Source organism: Malus domestica, chromosome 15 (assembly GCF_042453785.1).
Source record: "Malus domestica chromosome 15, GDT2T_hap1".
NCBI lineage: Eukaryota > Viridiplantae > Streptophyta > Magnoliopsida > Rosales > Rosaceae > Malus > Malus domestica.
Genome location: NC_091675.1, coordinates 35,606,252 through 35,629,031, shown reverse-complemented (window position 1 = coordinate 35,629,031; position 22,780 = coordinate 35,606,252). Strand labels below are relative to the sequence as shown.

General features: G+C 38.3%; 1 protein-coding gene and 1 pseudogene across 5 annotated transcripts; one reads left to right on the top strand and one right to left on the bottom strand.

The window, feature by feature from the left end:
* Positions 1-14,662: 14,662 nt before the first annotated feature.
* On the bottom strand, positions 14,663-18,385 carry LOC103401686 (probable mediator of RNA polymerase II transcription subunit 26c). Of its 5 annotated transcripts, none has more exons than XM_029094100.2 (11): positions 18,096-18,284; positions 17,957-17,984; positions 16,672-17,506; positions 16,493-16,561; positions 16,222-16,307; positions 16,032-16,099; positions 15,857-15,906; positions 15,740-15,773; positions 15,470-15,600; positions 15,120-15,213; positions 14,663-15,013 (listed from the first exon to the last, which is right to left on the bottom strand). In XM_029094100.2, exons 3-11 carry the CDS (start codon positions 17,035-17,037, stop codon positions 14,877-14,879), a joined length of 1,035 nt encoding a protein of 344 aa, XP_028949933.2. In that variant the 5' UTR covers positions 17,038-17,506; positions 17,957-17,984; positions 18,096-18,284; the 3' UTR covers positions 14,663-14,876. The 5 variants fall into 5 exon arrangements, with proteins under 5 accessions (XP_028949933.2, XP_028949932.2, XP_008338618.3 ...); XM_029094099.2 differs by having other exon boundaries at positions 16,672-17,509; positions 18,096-18,257; XM_008340396.4 differs by lacking the exon at positions 17,957-17,984 and having other exon boundaries at positions 16,672-17,509; positions 18,096-18,385.
* A 3,768-nt stretch (positions 18,386-22,153) lies between these two features.
* LOC103401685 (small ribosomal subunit protein eS27y-like) lies at positions 22,154-22,483 on the top strand (annotated as a pseudogene).
* Positions 22,484-22,780: the final 297 nt, after the last annotated feature.

Sequence of the window (22,780 nt, the reverse complement as noted above, 5' to 3'; positions counted from 1 at the left end):
GATATGATGTTGGCTAGCATCAATAATAATGAGAGAGTACACTTAGTCATTTGCATCTCTTGCAAGTACCCATCTTATTTGGCCTCTAGAGAATGAAGCCTCACAATGATATGATGTTGGCTCCATTGCACTTAGTTAAATCATTCCCACCATGCAAGTTCGAGTAGGGGTTCAAGAACAACCTCACAGTGATATGATGTTGATCATTCTCGTTGCCTACCTTCACAACATCATGTATGCATATAGAACTCCTCCTGAGTGTAAGCACGCACTTTGTACTCCCCCATGATAGGGTGAAGTCGGTGTACGAGTCACAAACGATCAAAGCCTACCACGGTGGAAGGCCACGAAAGAGTGTTCAAAGCACTCTCACGCTTATCAACTTAATAATGGTTTGGTTGAGGGTTTTAGGTCTCATCACATATAAGCATGCATTTTAATCTAATTAAAACAATTTAGTCCTATTACAACTATTGGTCCATGTGATTGATTTAGTAGTATATAATACTCCCACTAAGCTTGTAAAACGGTTTTAAAGAAAGAGTATATGGTACTACTAACATAAGGTTTGCATTCATTGATGGACTATATAGTTGCCTTAGGGCCTTAGGATGACTATGAACCATTGATTAGATCCAACATGAGCCTAGTTTAGATCTCGGTCTAGGGATGGTGATTGATTTTAGTTACGCATTTAATCATATTAAGGCGTGTTTTTCCTATTGGGCGTTGGACCCAACTACTCCAATTTCATGCATATCAAATAAAACAAGAAAGGAATACTTCAAAGTAAAGAAGAGCTTATGCTCTTTTACAACATTTGATCAAAACAAATTAATTTAAAGTAAAGAAGAGCTTATGCTCTTTTACAACATTTAATCATATCAAATTACAACCAAAATCTAATCTACACATTCCCATGGTTCAAACAAATTTGAGATGGCCTTTCACATAGCTCAATTATCGTAGGCTTAGGTTCATAATCACCATTTCTTTAATTAATTAACGCTTTAACTAATTAAACTTGAATGCAACATTTTCATTTGGTTTTTGTTTCCATAGAATTGATTTAAAGATACAAAACTATTTTGTTCTTAACTAATTTGGGCCAAATGCAATAACCTCAACTTTTTGGGCTATGTTGCAAAACACAAACTTTTGAGGTCACTTTGTAAGAACACAAAAGTCCACTACTTCATGTAATTACAACTAGAACCCAAAAATTTCATCAAATACAAAAACTTCATTAAAGGAGCAAAACAATTTGTCCTTTAGTGATTTTGGGCCTTTACGTAAAAACGTAAACTTTCGGGTCAAAGTACAAATACATAAAAGTATCAAAACTTAAAGTAATTGCATAAAAGCCCCAAAAGTACCCTACATGTAGGGTGGCCAGTCATGGTGAGAGTTTTGTCATAAAACTTTTGAAATTTTTCAACAAAGTGAAAGGTGATGGGTTGAAAAGGTGATAGGTTGGTTTGAAAAAGTGATTTCCATAAAACATGGATCCTTGAAACAAGGAAAATGTGCAAGTGATTGGTATGGTGTGAATGATAGAAAATGATGGAAAATTCAAATCATCCATCACTAACAAAAACTTTATGTAATCAACCAAAACTTTGAATCAAAATACCCAACCTTTTGTTCTTGCCAAAAACATAACAAGAACAATGAAGAACATCCATGAAAACCCATAAGAGCTCCATGAACATTTTTCACCCAAAGACACCCCAAAAACTCTCAAACTTAAGGGAAATAAGATATTACCATACTAGGATACTTAGGGGTTCCTAATGTCACTTTAAAACACTTTTAACAAGACAAACATGAACCCAAAAATCCACCCTTTGGATTTGGCCGAATTTCCCCAAAAACATGGCACCAAATTTTAGCTCCAAAATTCATGCTCATATGAACTACATCTACAACATTTGAGATGGAAAATTCTCTAACAAAATTTACATTCAAAGAAGCAAGAATAAAGCTTGTAACAATTACAACATTCAAATCATAAACTATTAAATTACAAAACCCAAAAGGATTCACCAACTACTAGACCTAGGCTCTTGATACCACTTGAAGGAAAATTTTGTGAAAAACATGTTCATTTGAGCAACATCTATGGCATGCAATTAACAATTAAAGGCGGAATCATGCTTGTATGCACTCAAAAACAAAACATTACCCATGAAATTCAAAGCCTAGTAGAAAGGTAAACCAAGACTCAACTCAAGAACAAAGTGAGTTGAGAGATTTTATACCTTTCTTGATTCCTCTTTGCATAAGCAAAGGCTAATCACCCAAGGAGAGGGCCTTCATTCCTTGCTTCTTAGATCCATGGATTTCTTGGATGAGGGTGGTTGAAAGGATTCTCCAAGTTCCCAAAATTGAGAACCTCTAATTTTTCCACACCAAGGAAGGACTTGAAGAAGAGATGAGTGACCTTGGAGGATGAGAGATTGCTAGCCAATCTCCTCCAAGGGGGCCGGCCTCTTAGAGAGAAAGGGAGAGACATTGTGTTCTCATCTTTTCTCTAAAAGAAACCCTAATGAAGAAAAGGCTATAAAGTCATATTTATACCTACCTTCATTGGAGTGGCAAACTTGTAATAAGTCCAAAACCCACTCCTTTATCAATATGGCCTGCCATAGGGTGTTATTGGGTTGTTTGGGCCTTTCTGAATATTTAGTCATTAAGTTGTCATACAACTTAAGTCAATGGGCTTGACGTTCGAAGCCCATTGGGCCTTAAGGCCCAAAACTAACCCGAGGTCTTTAACAAACTTTATTCGTTTGATTAATTAACATATTAATTAATCTTGGCCATAAATAATTAAACCATTTAATTATCCTTACTCATCTCCGTTGTTTATTCAATCTCTACCTTACACGGTGTACGATCCATTAGGTTCCTTTTAGCGAGGCAGTGGGTGTTTAGAACTCTTTCAAATCGATTGTGAATTGAAACTTACTTTCAATTCTCCCTTTAGTGTTTATACACGTTTAGGGCTTCCACAAACCATGAGTGACACCTAGCAGTATGTCATGGTTACCCAAGCTAATCAGAAGAGGTGGAGAACCTATTCAGTTTAGGATTACAATGCAATACGGTCTTTCTCTAATACAATACTCTTGACCACATTGTTTGGTTTGATAGTTTATTCATGTCTACTATCCAATGTGATTTATTTACTTATATGATTACTTTGAATGTGATTTGGAACGACTTCCTAAATCTCATTCATACTCTGGCCAGAGATTCTTAATCATATCATAGAGTATTTTCCCTCAAACGGTTTGAAGGTTAGAGATCCCTTGTTGCGCATTCACTTGCCTCCATGGCTAAGTGGCTTAACCCCAACTATGCCATGGACACCTCTGACAGAGTGACTTTGACATAGTCAAAGATCAAGGACTTAACCACAAGACAACTATGATGACTCAATCACACCAATGACTCGAGACCAATCACTCTCCCTGAGATAAGACATAGCACGTACTGATCTTAACGGACTGTCAATGCCCAATTGGCAATCCTATGATCGGGATCATTTAGGATATGTATACGAAAGAGAATGGTCTCATGAATCTAACTTCTTTAAATTACATTATCCTAATTACATATTTCTTGGACTTATCGTTTAAGCATATAATATTTATATGAGATGGCTTAAAACAATAATCTTTGCCCTTGATATTAAACTAGATTAGTTTAACATGTGAAATGTCCGTAAAGTATCATCATATGATTGGTTTTAGGGCATATTTCCAACAGGTGCCTGAATCATCAAAACCAGCAAGTTAGTATAAAATAAAATCGAAGTTGGAGAAGATGGCTTACTTGCTTGCTCCGACACAAACTCAATTACGAACACCACATCTTTGAAGGTTTCAAGGATATGGGATTTGGCCAGATTTGGTGTTTTGAGAGTTATGACTTGTCCCGTGTCATAAAATCCAACTTCTTTGGGATTTTTTGTCTCAAGTGATCTTCTTTGATGAATTCTAGACATTCCCCATCCACTTCTTGCTCTTGATTCTTTGGAACGGTTTCGAAGATGCCTTTCTCACCCTCTTCTTCCTTGGATTGCTTGATCCTGCAAGGAATAAGGACATTTGGTGAAATGGGGTCAAGACGAATTGAATTTAGGCTTACCTTGGTTGTAGTGGACGGCATAGAGGGCATATGGGGCTGTGGCAAGGGTGGTTCTTCCCTTGCCGTGGCCTTGTTATTCTCCTCTTCTTCGAGCATCAGTTGTTCATCCATGTTTTGGCTTGGTTTGGACGTCTTGGGTTCACCTCCAACCTCCATAGCACTTCCCAAAGTGATAGCATCATAGATTTCAAAATCTTCCTTCAAATTTTCAATAGTTGAGTTGGAGAGTTCACTTTGCTCTTGAATTTGTGCCGTGAACTCCATAATCTCTCCAAGTTGATTTTTCAATTCGCTCATCTCCTTAGCTTGATTAAGCATTGTTTCATTTTGATTTTGCTGCCCCTGCACCAAAGAGGTTAGTAATTGAAAATTTTGATCACTATCCGTGGACATACTTGAATTTGATTGGAATTGTTGTAGGGGAAGCTGTGGTGGCTGCATTGGTGTTAAATAAAACTCATCAGATTGCTGCCAATATCCATCTTGTTGGAATTGTTGAGGTTCTATGTAATTTGAATAATCTCTCCAATCCGAATTGTAAGTGTTGGAAAACACGTTGTCCCATGATTGGCTATGGCCTTGATAACCCCAAGCATCTTCATTCGCAGCGAATTGAGAATATTGCTGAGTTGGATATCCTTGCCCATAGGACACACCGCATGTAGGAACACTTTGCATTGTGGTCCTTTCGGCATATTGTGACAATTGAGAAGTAAGTTCCGCCAATTGAGCTTGAATGGTAGCAAAATCCATGTCTTACTTCTCTAGTACCTGAAATCAAGGAAACAAAACTAAATATTAAAAGTAAAAAAAAAATAAAAATAAAAAAAAACACAAACAGAAACAAAGTTAGTAACTAAAAACAAAAGACACGAAAATAAACAAAAAGAAATAACAAGGGATAAGCAAAGTTGCTAATCTCCAGCAACGGCGCCAAAAACTTGATGCGAAATTATCTTAGCAGACAAATTTAACCCTCTTTTATCAATTGTAGTAAAGAATGTAAGTAGGAATTGTTCTAGACCGGGGATTAGCTGAGGAATGACTTTGGACGAAAATTGACTTTTACTTGATTCAAAACATTTAAAAACACAAATTAAAACAGATTCTAACTATTTAGACACACTAAAGTAAAGGGGGATTGAGTTTTGGACGAAGTTGAAACAAACAAACAAGTATGAAAGACTAGACAAATTGTAAAACAAATTTGAGAAATAAGATGATGGATGAGATAGCTAGAGGCTTTTTCTCCACACATGATATGTATGCAAACAATTCGATTTCCAGTTACTACTTCATTGAATTATGAACGACAATGCTCCAAATTAACCGTGACTTCACTAGTTAACTCTCAGATTTTCCTTGTTTTATTGGATTGGATGACATCATTCGACAACCCAAAACACTCTTCTAAAGTTCCCTATATAACATCATAATAGAGATACAATCAAAGATCATTACGTTTTAAGAAAATCATAAGCATTGACAAAGTACTTACAACTATGACATCATGTCACTCATGCTAGGAATTGAACTTAACCCGATCGTTTATAAGCGACCTTCACTACATGTGAATATAAGTTTGTAACGATTATGTGAAACTTCCTTATATTCTAGCAACGGATTTATGCATGCCAATTAAGTGTCGACCGTTAATTAACAAATACAAATAAGTTATCAATCAAATAGTTAAGCCAATTGCATTCATGATTCAAGAGTTCATAACTGGAATTTATCAAATTATATTGCACACATAATCATGGCTTTGAAATCACCCCTTGCCAAGAGGGGTTTAGCCACTCATATTTACAACAAAACGAAAGGAAATGAATTTAAACATTAGAAACAAAAGAAAGAAAACACCTAAACGCTCCAACGATCCAAGTTGGACAACAAGCACGTCCAAGCACTTTCTTTCCCTTCCTTTGCTACGGCACAAATGTTGGAAATGTGCCCTAAAACCAATCATATGATGATACTTTACGGACATTTCACATGTTAAACTAATCTAGTTTAATATCAAGGGCAAAAATTATTGTTTGAGCCGTTTCATATAAATGTTATACGCTTAAACGATAAGTCCAAGGAATATGTGATTGGGAGAATGCGATCTAAAGAAGTTAGATTCATGAGACCATTCTTTCGTAGACACATCCTAAACGTTCCTGATCATAAGATTGCCAATTGGGCATTGACAGTCCGTTAAGATCAGTACGTGTTGTGTCTTCTCTCAGGGAGAGTGACTAGTCTCGAGTCATTGGTATGTGTGACATCAAGACAAGTACGTAGGTGCTCAATAGAGAATGAGTTCACTGAACACGATCAACAAAGAGTTCTCATATTCATGTCACATGAGAACTCATGGTTAGGATAATGCAAAGTAGTCATTTGACCTGAGGCATCATAGTTGTCTTGTGGTTAGGTACTTGATCTTTGATTATGTCAAAGTCACCCCATCCGCGGGTGTCCACGGCATCGTCGGGGTTAAGCCACTTAGCCATGGAGGCAAGTGAATGCGCAACAAGGGATCTCTAACCTTCAAACCGTTTGGGGGAGAATACTCTATGATATGATTAAGAATCTCTGGCCAGAGTATGAATGAGATTTAGAAAGTCGTTCCAAATCACATTCAAGGTAATCATATAAGCACACGAATCACATTGGATAGTAGACATGAATAAACTATCAAACCAAACAATGTGGTCAAGAGTATTGTATTAGAGAAAGACCGTATTGCATTTGTAATCCTAAACTGAATAGGTTCTCCACCTCTTCTGATTAGCTTGGGTAACCATGATATGCTGCTAGGTGTCACTCATGGTTTGTGGAAGCCCTAAACGTGTATAATCACTAAAGGGAGAATTGAAAGTAAGTTTCAATTCACAATCGATTTGAAATGGTTTTAATCGCCCACTGCCTTGCTAAAAGGAACCTAATGGATCGTACACCGTGTAAGGTGGAGATTGAAGAAACAATGGAGATGAGTAAGAATAATTAAATGGTTTAATTATTTATGGCAAGGATTAATTAATATGTTAATTAATCAAACGAATAAGTTCGTTAAAGACCTCGGGATAGTTTTGGACCTTAAGGCCCAATGGGCTTCGAACGTCAAGCCCATTGAATTAAGTTGTATGACAACTTAATGAATAATGATTCACAAAGGCCCAATTAGCCCAATAATACCATAAGGCCGGCCATTTAGAGATGGAGTGAGTTTTGGACTTATTTACAAGTTTGCCACTCCAATGAATTAAGGTATAAATATGACTTTATAGCCAAAATTCATTTAGGGTTTTCTTTTGGGGAAAGGATGAGAACATAAGCTCTCCTTTCTCTCTAAAGTGGCCGGCCTCCTTGGAGGGTTTAGCTAGCAATCCTACTACTCCAAGGTCACTCATTTCTTCTCCAATCTAACCTTGGTGAAGAGACTTAGAGGTTCTCAATTTTGGGAACTTGGAGAACCATTTCATCCATCCAAATCCATATATCTAAGATGCAAGGAATGAAGGCCCTCTCTTTGGGTGATTAGCCTTTGCTTATGCAAAGAGGAATCTACAAAGGTATAATTTCTCAACTAACAAATGTTGTTTTAAGTTAAGTCAAGGTTCACCAATCTACTAGGCTTTGAATTTCATGGGTAATGTTTTGTTTTTGAGTCATACAAGCATGATTCCGCCTTTTAATTGTTAATTGCATGCTATAGATGTTATTCAAATGAACATGTTTTTTCACAAAATTTCCTTCAACAAGGTGTTGGTGAGTGTTTGAAGGTTTGTTTGTATGGAGGAATAGATGTGAAGATGAATGGATGTGTTTGGATGAAGGTTGTGTTGAAATGGGAGTGAATGATCTAACAAAGTATGAACTAAATTTATGTTACACACACTTCCTTTTATAGAGGAAGTGCATGGCAATGGAGGGGAACATGGAGTGGTGTAGCAATTGAGTGCAATGATGCATGAAATCTGAAATGATGGAGGGAACAAGGAATGGTGTAGCAATTGAGTGCAATGATTCAATATAATGATGCATGAATCTGAAATGATGGAGAGAACAAGGAATGGTGTAGCAATTGAGTGCAATGATTCAATGTAATGATGCATGAAATCTGAAATGATGGAGGGGACAAGGATGATTATGCATGGCATGGGTGGAAAGGTGAGTAAGTGGTGAATCAATGAGTGCAAGGAGGTGAAAGGATATTGTGCACATGGTAGACAAAGAAAAGGAAGTGGAATGATGCAACAAATGAGTCAATTGAGGGAACATGGATGATGATGCACGACATAGGAATCCAAAGGGAGTGCAATGGTGGTGCACGGCAATGATGGAAAGGTGAATGGTGGAGTGACACCCCTTTGTGGCTGAGCTCTTTGTCCTTTTTACATTAATTCTTCTTTCTCTTTAACACATTCCTAGCCTCTTTAGTCTTCAATTTCGTCCATCCACCTTGCTCCATGCATGTGCTATCATTCCAAGCCCAAACCTGCTCCAAAATGCACCAAAATGCACCAAAATGCATCTTATTGCTTTATAAGGCCTATGGACCTACAAACACACGAAAATAGCTTAAAATACATAATTAACTAAGAAATAACAACATAAATGCATGAGAACAAGCTAACTCAGTCGCATAAATATGCTTCTATCAAAACCCATCAAGGTATGGATAACGTCTGCACGATCAGTTAAAAGCAAGATGATCATATTGAGCTGATAATACACATGGCATGCTTTAACAGGTAGGGATAATTTATGTCCCAACAAATGCCCCTCGCTTCTTGGAATGACGTATGAATCCCAAGAAGGTGCAAATATGAAAATATTAGTTGTTCTTCCCTTTGATAGGTTTGAGTAAATTGATCTCTGTCTTGATTCCCATGTTAAGATGGAGATTGCTTCCTTTTCAGATTCCTTAATTAAGTGGGAAAATAAATCCTGCCCAATTTGGAATCATTATATATAAAGTTAGGGATGCACTGAGGGAAGTTTAGCCTCGCATCTCTAGCAAGATCGTCGCCAAGGCCAAGAGCCCTCTTTCTTCAACAATTGAGTCGACACCGCCATCTAAGAAGTTCTCTCACCCTCGACTTAAGTACTTTTGCGACAATTCCGGCCCGGATTACCACATCATGCGCTACCGTAATGCCATGACGTTGTACAACAACGATGCTTGGATTTACAAAATGTTCCCATCAATGTTAGAAGATCCCTCCATGAGATGGTTCTCGGAATCACTAGCCCATTTTATCGACTGCTTTGAAAGCCTAGCCGATATCTTCACACACCCCTATTCAATGTATCGTGATGTCCGCAAATGTCATTAAGCCATATTCAGCATGGTCATTCAAATCAAAGATGAAAGTCTTAGGGTTTCCTCAAAGCTATTCGTGCGGAATTAGCTAAAGTAGAGAAACCTGACTATAGACTTGCCACCATAACTTTCAACCAGGGACTCTATTTCCACTCAACCCTCTCCCAGAAGCTGAACAAAATTACGATTACACCACTTTGGCGAAGTGTTTTGATGTGGCGGACCACCTCACTGGCTGGGAAAACTAAACCCGAAAAAAGGTCCCTAATCAAGGCCACAATAGACGATTCTATCAAAAAGTGGGAAAATCGCGATACTCCATCTCCCTATCCTCGTCGGAATGATAGGAAGGGATGCAAGGGCAGATCAGTTCAGCCTAAGCCAAGGCAATACACTGCTTTGAACACTATCATCAACAACATCCTTCTTAGCATCAAGGATAAACCTTTCCTCAAGTGGCCAAAACCCTTCCCTGAGCATCTGAATAAGAAAAGGTCGAACGAATACTGCTCCTTCCACCAATGAACTAGTCAGGCCACTTAGAACTGTTGTACGCTAATAGACCGCATTGAGGAGCTCTTTAACCAGAGGTATTGCTAGGAGTTCATCAAAAGCAAAGCCAGGAAAGAGAAATCCAGCAAAGAAGCCCACCCTTAGCATCAATTGCATCTATGGAGGATAGAGGATGCTCAAGGAAAGAAAAGTTGGCAAACCTAAGCAAAAAAGGGGAACTTCGACTACTTTGAGGTGGACCGTCCTCAAGCCCCACCATATTGTTTAAGAGAACCCTTAATGTTGAACTACAAGTGGTTTGATTCTTCGATGACATGAGAAGATATATAGGCCATCCATTTCAAATTCAACCACATTAATTTCGACATCGCCGTCTACCCGTAGACAAGTGCATGGAGAGTTCATCTCCTTAACGCGTTACAATAGGCTATTCGTCAAAGATGATACCTGATGTAACACTTATGTTGTATCATCTTTTAATTAAAACTACACCAGTGATTTGATCTTTCTTCCAGAGATATTTAGGCAATCAATCACGTGTTCTTATCAATTCAGCATTCTTTTACGAATAAGAGTTTAATGATTGATTATGCTACATCTTTTGTTTGTTTGTTCGTTCTTTTCTATTTTGCGGTGTAGGGGATACCTCAAAATCACGAATAGCACACATCTTTGAAACTTTGCATAATTGTAGGTTTACAAATTCAAAGTGATAATGTCAGAGGAGTCACCTAAACGTATTTCGTGGTGTTTCGATTAACAGCTTAGGAGGTGTGAGCCATATTAAGCACGGTTATGATAGGCAGGCTACGGGCACAGGAACATAGCTTCCTAAATTGGTAGTTCAACGTACAATCCAACCTTCGAAAAGTTTAAGCAACCTAAGGGTTGTGGGTTGTGACTCAAACCTAGGCTCTACACCATTCGAAGAATAATTGAAAGGGCGATCTAGATCAAATAATCCATCAGAAACATTAAAGACATCTGGAAGATATTATAGGTACAGATCGATGCTTTCTGATTTTTAGTTTGATGAATACATTAAAGATTTCTCATAGGCTTAATACCTGGTAGAGGAGTGAGGTGGTACTCTGACTATTATAGTGAAAATACTTATAGACATTACATTTGGGAGGTGATATTCTTCCGAATCAACGTTACCTTGGGGGCTTCGAGCTCTATCCTAAGCTTACAAACTTACCTGTGTTTCACCTTAGTACTCTATATTCCAAAGTTAGCTTACTTCATAAAGATTAGCTGACTAAACTATATTCCACAATGTGGAAACAAAAAAGAAAAATCCTATTTATTCTACTCTAACAAGCTTAAAGATCTACGTAAGACTTCTTAATTAAATACGATCAACATGCAAAAGGTTGATTCATTCTAAGGAAAGTGTGAGAACGTCCTGTGACTTGGGCAAGTTTTGCAAATTACGAAAGGGACAAGCCTTTTCTTTGGCCAAATAAATTGTCTCAGAATTTGTGGAATTAACCCTCAGAAATAGTCATGACATCGATTGCCTTACCTGTATCTACAGCAGACAGATCTTCATAGGGAACCCTTGAATCAACAAACTCTTTCAGTATTGCCTCAAAGTCAGAACTTGACTCAACCTCTTCACAAACCTCTAATTATGCGACCTCCCTTGCCAATTGGGAATGGATTGGTAAGTTTGCTTTTTGGTTCTCTGTCATTTTGTGACGAGCATCCCATTCATTGTGATCGTCCATGGCTTGTTGCCACTTCAACCATTGCATGGATTTTGGTCAACTTCGCCTCGTTATCGTCCATGGCTTGTTGAACGGCTTCAATGTGAGCTTCTTCCCCCAAGCTGGACTCCGCCTAGCTCAAACTTAAGAATGGACCGATCAGCATCCCATATGCTTCGTTCTGTCGCAGCATCCATTTTGTGTTGTTCTTGGCCTTAAGTGCTTGAACCGACTTCGCTTCAAGTTTGGCCATCTTTGCCACAAGCTCATCATCCTTCTTCTCTTCATGACATAGTTGCTGGATCTAGTAATCTCCTTCTACACCCCAAGCTATGCCCCTTGTTCTTTGGCTAAAAGCTTCTCTAGCTTCACATTTTTCCCTTGAAGCTGTCTTACTAACTTGATTTTGCCACCGATCTCACTCTTGTGAGCTGCCTTTAACTTACATATTTTTTCCATTTAGCTCAAGACTGCAGCTTCTGTCCAAGCATTAGCCTGATTTTCCATATTCGTGAAAAAACAAGATAATGAACTAAAGGAAGCAGCCTCAAATTATTAAAAGAAAAATAAGGACAATGCGTACCGGCTTTGATAGCAATTCTTCACCAGATGGTTAGACTCTGCAATCACTTCTTCAAAGTCGGTGGGGGAAATTGTCAAGCAGATCAGAGCCTGAGCATGCTATATGTTATAAAGACCGCTTACATTGAAGAGAAGCACTTTGCAACAGTAGACGGGCTTGATTATTACATGAGAATAGGCTCCTCTCACGGCAGCATCGGAAGAACTTGATGTTTTGGCATATGAGGAGGAAGTCCAACGGAGTTGCTTATCATTACTTTGCTCCCCAAGAATAGGAGTACAATACCACTCAGAAATCACCCTTTGGATAGGAGTAGGTCATCTTGTTTTTGTTATTGTTGTTGTTGCTGTTATTCTTGTTGTTGTTCCATGACTGCATGAACCTGATTTTGAGGAACTTTAACAAAATCTTCACCGCTGCTTAAGGAAAGTTTCCCTTCCTTTTCTTCGCCAACTACCAAAGCATGTTGCTGTTCCGCCTCAAGTAGCCTTAGCTTGAATGAAGTGGGATCTCAAACTTCAAGCATTCTGTCAACTCTCCCTTGAGGAATGTCAGAACTTCCCTCTACACCAGACTTCCTTTTGGAAGGCCTAACATCATCGGCTTTCTTTGTGGTACCCTCAAGTCGTTTCCTCTTCTTTTTCTCCGACTTAGGAACTTCTAGGATTTTCACCAAATCCTTCCTATCCTTAGCTACCTTTGCATCAACCCAGGCTAAATCCTAGATGGGATGGTTGGAACAGTGATCCACAATGGCATCTCTACTGTCTTCTCCAAGTCTTCTGGTGCAATAAGCCACTTCCAGTTCCGATGTTCAACTGGGATGACTTTGAAGGCCTATCAATCAGTTAAGGGTGGCGCTGACCGATACATTCCACATCATTATCACATCAAAGAAGATAGAGATCCGAAGATATTTACAGAAGATATTTCGAAATCATCTTACTGGTGAATTCGAGTCATCTCACCTCAGGATCAGCATATCTGACGGCCAAAATTAATCGAGAAAGCAATTGACAGTCCCTTGTTCCCCATCCACACGCAACTAAGACATCCCTATCCCTACGATATAAATGGCATGCTTATCAAGACTACACGCTTTAATCCAGAACGTCTCGATTGCTTTGAAGCATTCATAAGGTAGAATAGCCATGCTTCAGAAGATTTTAAAACGGTATGTATTCTAATTTACTCCTAAAGGAATGGTCTTTGGACAACTATCCATCCTCAAGGGAACAAGTATTTTTCAATTACATAGATAGGTGCAATTGTGGGACCATGATTCAGAGCCGGAGTAAGGCGAGTAGGAATATGAATACCTTAGAAGTTTGATCATGGACTCAACAACCTCCGTAGTGGAGCTGCACAGACGAAACAATGATGTTACTATTATCCTAATTCTAGAGCAGTGGGTGAAGTTCGACGACTTTGCTGAGATTGACCATGCTTGTTCCATAAGACACGGAAGCCTAATCCAATAAGGAATCACCAAGTTTCCTATATTCTTGAAGTCCTTACAAGATTAATAACCTCTCATCTCCCTCATTTTCTCCGGTGTTCGACCATCAATAATCACAAGCGACAGATTTCTTTTCCGACTTCATTCTCATTCCACTCCGATTAACTATCTCTTGGATTTTCAAATTTCGTATCAATTTTGACATTTCCGGAATGTAGGTTCAAGCATTCTTTTTGAAATTTTCGTATATAGAAATAAGGATTTTTTAGAGGGGTTCCATTGGACTGGATTTGACGGATCCTTTCATCTTCTGAGTTCACCACTCACTTCAAAGGAGTCAAACCTAAGTACTTCACTTACACATGAATGAATAATATTTATACTATGATGATGCTATGCTGGAGTTTCCTGCAAACTTATAAATATGACCAAAATAGTGCGTTCCTATCTCCTTTTGATTTCACTTCTTCCAAGGCTCCACCACCAACAAACTACAGTACGTAATACTTAGGTCCTTGATAATGACGAGTGCAAGTCCACAAGAGCTACACCAACCTCTCCACCAACAACAAGGCCTGCCAGCCTAAGTACATTGTACAGCCAGCTTTCGTTAGATACTGTTTATGTTCAATTTTAAATAAAAAATTTAAAATGATTTTTAGCCCCATGATGAGTGCTGAACTGATAGAATGAATTGATCGCTATGATCGTCAAAAACAGGATCCGAATACGATCCTGTTACCAAATCCCCTACCCGTCAACGGTCTCATGGCACATTTCTCTCAAAACTTGATCCTTGAAAACATGTTTAAAACATATAATTGTTTGGGGTCATTGTCTTATCCAAACCCCAAAGCAAAAGAACAAAAATTAAAGAAAAAAATAGATGACACAGTTTATAGCTGGGTTCCATAACGATAAAATTTTAAAATGTTGTGTTTGTTATTAAGCAAAAAACAATTAATAATAACAATAGAAAAATTGTTCTTATCTTGTTTTGCTTAATACATGAAAATGTAATAAGAAAGGATAAGCAGATTTAACACCTTTTGTGCGTCACCCAGCCAAAATTCCCAGAAGCCTTTTTTTTGGTACTGTAATATTATATATCTGTCGAGTGTGAGGCTTTGCCCATTTTCACCAATGCCTGCCTTGATGAGAGCCACTTCCGCCTCCTCCCCCTCCTCCACCACCCTTGTTCCTCGCAATGAAAGAATTCTTCGGCTTTGGTATCTCATGGATGTCCATCACTTGAATTGTTCTCTGCTTTTTGGCTTCACAAAAAAGGCACATTCCAATCAACATTAACACCAATGTAATGAACTAAAACATACAAAAAAATTAAAAAAAAACCAACAAGTCGATAGTTAAAGAGCAAACCATTTTCAGCTTCTCTATAATTTGCCTGAAGTCGTCTTCTTGCAGAAGCCAATCTATCAGAGTCTAAATCGCTTTCCTTATGCCCCATCTGTCTCTGCAAAAATCAATTAAGAGACAAAACAAAACTCAGTGAAAATAATTCGCTTCGAATTATGGCTTTAGAATTCACATTATGAAGCAGCACTGAGATTACTTACAGTTGCACTCGACTAAGCTATAAATTGAACTAATTGGCTTAGTTGAATTCAGTTTCTTATATTTTGGAAGTATAAGCTTCATATTTTATATTATCTCCCTCAAAAGTTCAGCAACCAAACATAGAGTTAGATACTCTAATTTGGTATCCATACATTTTGAGGAGCAGAAGCAGACACAGGGGTCCATTGTGTAGGTTTTGGTTTTGGTGGAGCAATCCTCCTAGGAGCTGCCTTTGGCTTGCGTTCTGGTTCTGAATAGTTCTTGTCTGACCCAGAACTCCCATCTGTGTGAAAAACAATAATATTAATAATAATAGTAAGAAAGTATAAACAACACAAACAGACCCAGCTAAATCAAACTGCAAACGACTGAATTTTCAGAAAAAGATGAAGAGGAAGTGTAGAATCTGATTCAATACTTACTGTGAGGATTTGGAGAGTATGCAAAATCAGGAACCTGAAAATTATAAGAACTGAATATTAGAAAGCAAGAATAAAGGACAGCCACTAACCCTTATCCAAAATAAATGTTTCTTTGACCTGGTGAAGGCCATTTTGGGGAATTTTCTGCTGCGGTGAGTCTTCATCAACTGCAAACAACTTGAGTTAAGAATCAAAGTGACTAGGGCAGGTTTGCAATTTCTGAACATTGATTTAAGTTTTCCCAAGAAGAGAAATTAAATTAATTCATAAGAAATAAGGATCTTATGTTTACCCATTGTTGAAGATGATGGTTGTTCTCCATGTAACTTGACCCATTCATTCACAATACCTTTCCATTTACTGTAAAAATAAAAATAAAAATAAAAAAGCAACAAAATAAATCAATAACTTATGCTTTCTTTCAATGTCCAAACTAAAAACTTTCACCGCCAACAAGTGAAGAGCAACGATATATGACATACTTGATAATTTGCTTTGCCAATCTCCTAACAACATCGCTTGGATGCTGCTTCCGCAATTGACTCACACGCTTTCCAATATCAGCCTCCTAAAAATCCCAAACAACAACTAAAAATCACAAACATGGTGGAAGTTTGTTTACTCTTCATTAACCATGGAGTGGGATTCAAAATTGGAGAAGGAAAAAAATTAAAATGACTAAATCAAGAGATAATTGGTGAGAGAAGTGCTTTTCTGCTTATAAGAGCATATATAAGAACAGCCCATAATTACCTTGAGTTCTTGGACTGATATTTCCATATCTGCTAGACTTTGAAGCAACTCAACCAGAGTATCCTCAGACTGACATGAACAAAGTGGCTAACAATCAATATAAAAAAGGCGAAAAAGGACAAGATACAACTAAACCGAAAAAGGAAATGAATTGAAGACTGGCAGAAAGAGAAATTGACCTGATAAGGATCCTCAAGATGCTTCTTGATGTCTAGAATATTCTTTGGCTCATCATCGAACAACCCTGCATAGGGATCCAACTCCTCCTCATCGTCCTCACCACCATCTTCACCAACAGACTGCGGAGTGTACGGTGAAACTGCTTTGGGCTGGTTAACATTGGGCCCATTAGGCCCATCAGCATTGCAGTTCGGGCATTGAGGTGGAACGGAAGCTGTGGCATAGAGGCGCTCGACAATGCCATCCCTCCGGTGCTTGAGCTCAATGCCATAATCGGCCAAAGCGACAGCTATGGCAGTGTCCATGAACGTCCATATATCCACTCCCGAGCTTTCTAAGATGGTCCGGAAGTCGTCGTGGTCCATTGTGTCGGCCTTGTAGTCAAATACAAACACCGTCTGCTCGATTATGGATTGTTCTCAGATTTTGAGATTGCATCACCAGATCATGAATGGAGTTATAAAAGTCTAATCATCACAAGAAACAACATCCAAATCTCCAAAGGCAGAGATCTGAGTCGGTGTTGCAAACGTTTCAACAATCCAAGCTCCAAAGAGAACTCCCAGGCAAAAGATCAAATTGTCCAAGTGAAGATGAGAGAAAACTGAATTGATTTCCGGGTTTGTGTGTGAGTTCCTTGATTCTTTGTTCACTGTCCAATTAAATGAGACTTGTGGTGAATTTTTCGGACAATTGAACAGGCAAGGGCTATACTTCCAAATCCTATAGGAACCCTAAAAAGTGGCAGAAAAACTCTACATTCTTTCTGCCCTCTATCAAATCCCACCAAGCAATGTCCAATCAAAATTCTTTACACTTTATCGCTTTCACAAACTGCTGAAACCGGAAAAGAAATAGACAAATTTTCAGTCGAAAAAAGGGTTAATGAACCATAGATATCCATTTTTAGAGAACATCAAAGTTCATGTAGTGCTATCAGAAAACCAAATACATGCAGAGTACCCAAATGAAAAAGCTTACTGAACTAGAGAGCAAATGAAAAAAGATGAAAAACAGATAGAGCAAAAACAGTAGAGTCCTATAAACAATTAAGCAGCCTATCATCATATCAGCAAAATTCAGATTAGAGAGTAAACACACACTAAATACAGAGATAGATACACAATACGGCAATTCAAAGGAAAATATTAAAATCTCTAATCTGGAAAAACACATGAGCAGCCAATAAATATTTAAATAAATAACAAAAAAAAAAAAGACAACCTGAATTCAAACAGAAAGCAACGTTTAAGCAGAATGATGTTTACGATTTAGATAACATACCAAAATTAGACAACTGAAAATCCCTAATCTGGAAAAAAAAAACAAAAAATTAAAACCCTAACCCTACATTCAGAGAAATTTATAAAGAAAGTAATATAAAAGGAAGTCAGATCTGAGGAAAGATAGAAATGGAAAATACCGAGGAGAATGAGAGAAGGAGATGCCGTCCAGCGGAGGAGGGAGGAGGGAGGAGGATGCTGTGAGCTGTCTTAATTCCTTCTGTTGTCCGGTTTATTTTACAGATAGAAATAAAATCATGGAATTTTCTGAAAGGCGAATCAGCACGTAGTGCGACTGTGCGAACCCACTTTTGACCTTTGGATTAGCTAATTTAATCCAATGGCCGTTGATGAATCTGAAAAACCCAAGTATGCAAACAAAAAAATTAGGCAATTCAATTGGGTTTTCTATTTCACTGCTCAATTCAATTAAAAATACGTGGTAAGTGGCTTTTTATTACAGTAATAGAAATGTATTGAATCTTTTAATGATAGTGTGGATATACATTTCATTAGTGTCTAATCTAACATTTAATTTAACAAAATCTGTCATTTAACAAAAAAATAAAAGTACTTGAATTTTTGGGTAAGTAGCAAGTGAAGAGTAAATTCAAACTTCCAAAACAAAATTGTGTTGGGTCGAGTTGAATAATTCGTTTATTTATTCAAGATTGTAATTTTTTATCTTCTTTTTATTTCTTTATTTTTTTATTTTTGAATTGGTTGGTTTTGGTGAGGTTTAGGAGATTTGGGACTTCTGGGTTTCGTCATATGACTCTTTGAATCCTTAAAAATTGAGCATAATGATCAAATAATCCGGATGGTTGAATTTTGATTTAACGGATACAATTATTATAACTTTTAGAGGGATCCCCTATTTGTAGCCGTTATATCAAATTTCAACGGTCCGAATCATTTCATTCTTCGACTCAAGTTTTTAGGAATCCATAGAAGATCCGGGTTGATATGACTCAATGACTCATGGGTGCGCCTCGTAAGCAGGTTTTTGTTTGTTATTTATGACATTATCTTAGTGCGTGTTGGTGTAGGGCGGCATCATTGGTGCAAATGTTGTGTGCGTCCTATGTACTGGGAATCATCGTGTGTATATTCACCTTTGGATTTTGCTTCCTTCACCAGGAATTTAGATTATCAATTACATTTACAGAATTTCCAATTATTTATGCATCTTAATGATTCGTTATTTTTTTTTTTTTTAATTTCAACATGCAATACAGATAGCTACATACCTTTGTGGTTAAAACATATTATTGTCACACATTTTTTAATAAAATATATAAAATTCACGTATTATGCTTTTTGTAACATATTATTGAATAAATAAAAATAAATAAATATTAGAATTTAAAAAAAATGACCAAATTTTTAAAAATATTATTTTAGCACAGTTGCTAAATAATACACGTACTTAATTTTCACCTATTATATTTGCTCCATATTTTATTAACTATATTAGTAATCTAGTCGTCTAGAGAAAAACCAAAAGAAAAGTTTTGGTGCCGACTGCTGCATTTGACTTTAAGGCGGTGGCAATCTTCTTGAAAATCATTTTTCGCTTCTTCCCTCTCACTTTTTGTTTACTTTATTTGGTGTTTGTGGCTTTGAAACGTTGTAGTCATCGTAATGGTCGTCATCTTTTTACCCATGCACACAGTTATCACAAGGTTTTGGATCCAGTTATCATCTTCGATGTGGGTTGAAGCAAGAAGCCATGGAAGATGTCAAATTGCGTCGGGTTGAGTTTAGTCAGTACGATTTCTTGAATTTAGCCAGTGCAATGATATGACAAGCGGATGTTCAGAGGATGTGGAGCAGCGACATGATTTTATCTTTTTATTTTATTTCAATTTAATAATTTCCAGGAATTGTCCTGTAATTTGGTTTGATTTCTCCTTGCAGGAGAGTTTGCTAGTTTAATTGTTGTCTATAGGACAATGCATGGTTTAATTTTTGTTTTGGTGTGCTACCACTTTTGGATCTATGCGTGAAGAGTTGAGCTGTTTAATTTGCTGGATCTACTTCATCTGGTGTTCTAGGACTGTGGTAGTAATTAGGTGATGTGATCGATCCATGGGCATTGTATTCCCTATCCCAATTTATGGTTTGAGATTTTGTTCTCACCTGATCTCCTTGTAACACGAAGTTAAATAATTTTATTGATCTGTGTAATTGTGCAGTTCCCTATGAGTTCAAACAAGTGCTTGAAATCTACTCATTGCTTTGCAATTAATGGTGCTTTGTTGTAATATTTTTAGAGCTAGTTTGCAAGCACCCTTTTGAGGCTGAGTTCTTCATGATATATATTTGTAATGCCATTTTATCAATGAACAGAAAAATTGTAATCTTCTTTAAAACTATGTTATCAATTAATTTGAATTGCAAATTCAATAAGCTTCGATTTTTTCTATACATTATGGCATTTTACCTACATTTGGAAGGGGTCAAATTGGAACGAAGAGAAGTGGAAATAGAATGAAATGGCATTTTAATATGGATCCAAATTTTAACCACAATTTTAAATTGAATCCGCTAGTATTACATCTCATAAGTGGGGTCTAGTAAGTCAACACACTTCCACGTCCTATATTTACTTGTCCTTAATTTTAACACAAATTACAGATGTTTGTACCATACTTAGAGCATCTGTATTTAGATCTCGTATAAATACTCAGATGACTCAAATGTAACTATGTAATAAATAAAGGGGCAAATATGTAATAAGTGAGGAGTCCTTATTCTAAAAAAATGACCCCTCACTCTCCTCATTAGGGGAGGTCAATTCCTAGGCCAATTCTTAGGCTATGGGAAGAGCTCTCTCACCCTCGTAAGCTCTCACCCTTTCCTTCACAATCATCTAAGAGAAATACAATATCAGTGTGGACGTACCCCAAACATTGGGGTGAACCACGATACACTTGTGTTATTTACTTTCTTGCAGATTCACAGTCGGATTTATGTTGTTCCAAGACCTCCGGTTTTGTGCATCAACATTTGGCGCCGTCTGTGGGAATCGACACGAAAAGCTGTGTCGATTCTTTTTCATTTTTCCATCTCACCACAGTGAAATCTTCACAACCTCACCACTGTCCACCGTGGATCTGTAAAACCCACACAGAGACACAGACACAGAGCTATCTCTCTCTCTCTCTCCACGCTCACCAATCCACTCCAAATTCTAAATTCTAGAGCCATAATCAGAATCTGTCTCATAAATGGAGGTCTCCTTACAAAGCAACCTTTGGGATAATGTGGTGGAACTGACCAAAAGGGCACAACAAAAGAGAAAAGAGAGAGCTTTGTTTGAGTATATTTATCAGCTTCCAGAGAGAGAAATAGTGGAGAGAGAGACTTAGCATAGCAACTCAAAGCAAACTTTTTCCTGCCTCACCATCACAGCCACTTTTTGTAATGGGTACTAAAAGAATGATTATTTTTGTACTACTAATCCAGTGATCTAGGAAGATGTGGAAGATCAAGTTTGGAGAGGGTGCAAATGACCCTATGTTGTTCAGCACAAACAACTTCCATGGGAGGCAGACATGGGAGTTCGACCCAGATGCAGGTACCGAGGAGGAGCGAGCAGAAGTTGAAGCTGCTCATGAGCATTTCTACCAAAATCGCTTCAAGGTCCAGCCTAGCAGTGACATCCTATGGCGTTATCAGCAGGATTAGCCCGTTTAGGAATCTAGCTCGGTGGGATTGGGAGCCATCTCGCAGGAGGACCCATCTCGCAAGACTAGGAGCCTGCCGTCATCAGGACCCCATTTTTCCCAGTTTTTCGCAAGCAAACTGAGGCTGCTCCGGCGAGAGTTCTAGAGGAAAATAGAGCAGGAGTGGCGGTCAACGCAAGTCAAATAGGATCAGTGCCGCCATTCTGCCATAGCGGTCCAGTTCAAATTCAGAGGCTCCGTCAACTTTGAATCCACCGCCATTAACGGCCACGCCTCCATCTCCGTTCACGATCTCAAATCCAAGATAATTCGCCACAAGAACCTCAACCTCTGCCAAGACTCCGAACTTGTCTTCTCTGATGCCGTAACCGGTTAAGGTGCTTGACGACCCAGATCCTCAGCAATGGCACCGAAGAATAGGTGGCCTCAGATTCCTGAAGGTTGGGACTCCTCTGTCTCGACCTCGCCGACAACAACCTCCGGGGACCCTTTCCGGACAATCTCACGCACTCCAGCTCTCTCTAAAGGTTCTTGCGGCTCTGTGTTTCTGGTTTGCTACAATCTGCATCGATCAAGATGGTGCTTCAGAATGATACCGATTTGCTTCACCCACAAGCTGAGCTCGAAACGAGGAAGCACAAGCTTAAGAGGCTTGTGCAGACGCCCAACTCTTTTTTCATGGATGTTAAGTGCCAAGGATGCTTCAGCATAACAACTGTGTTCAGTCACTCGCAAACAGCTATGGTGTGTGGGAATGCCAGACAGTGTTGTGCTAGCCTACTAGAGGTCGAGCCAAGCTTACCGAGGGTTGTCTTTTCAAAAGAAATGGGGACTGATGTTGGTACTTTGATCGTATTTACTTGTATTTGGCAAATTGCAAAAGAGCTTTGCGGGGATGATTTACGGAGTTTCCTCCCAATGGCGACCATCAGATTGCCGATTCTTAAATCTCAATAGTCGTCATCTCACGCCACTGCTAATGCCATCCCGTAATTGGAACTGTTCCTCTTTCTCCTCCACCTTCATTACCACTAGCTGGATCACTTTTCGGGTCAGATTGAGATGATTCTTAAAGCCCAGAACGGGTCCAAGACCGTTGCCCGGTTTGAGGAGTCCAAGGAGCCTATGAAGGC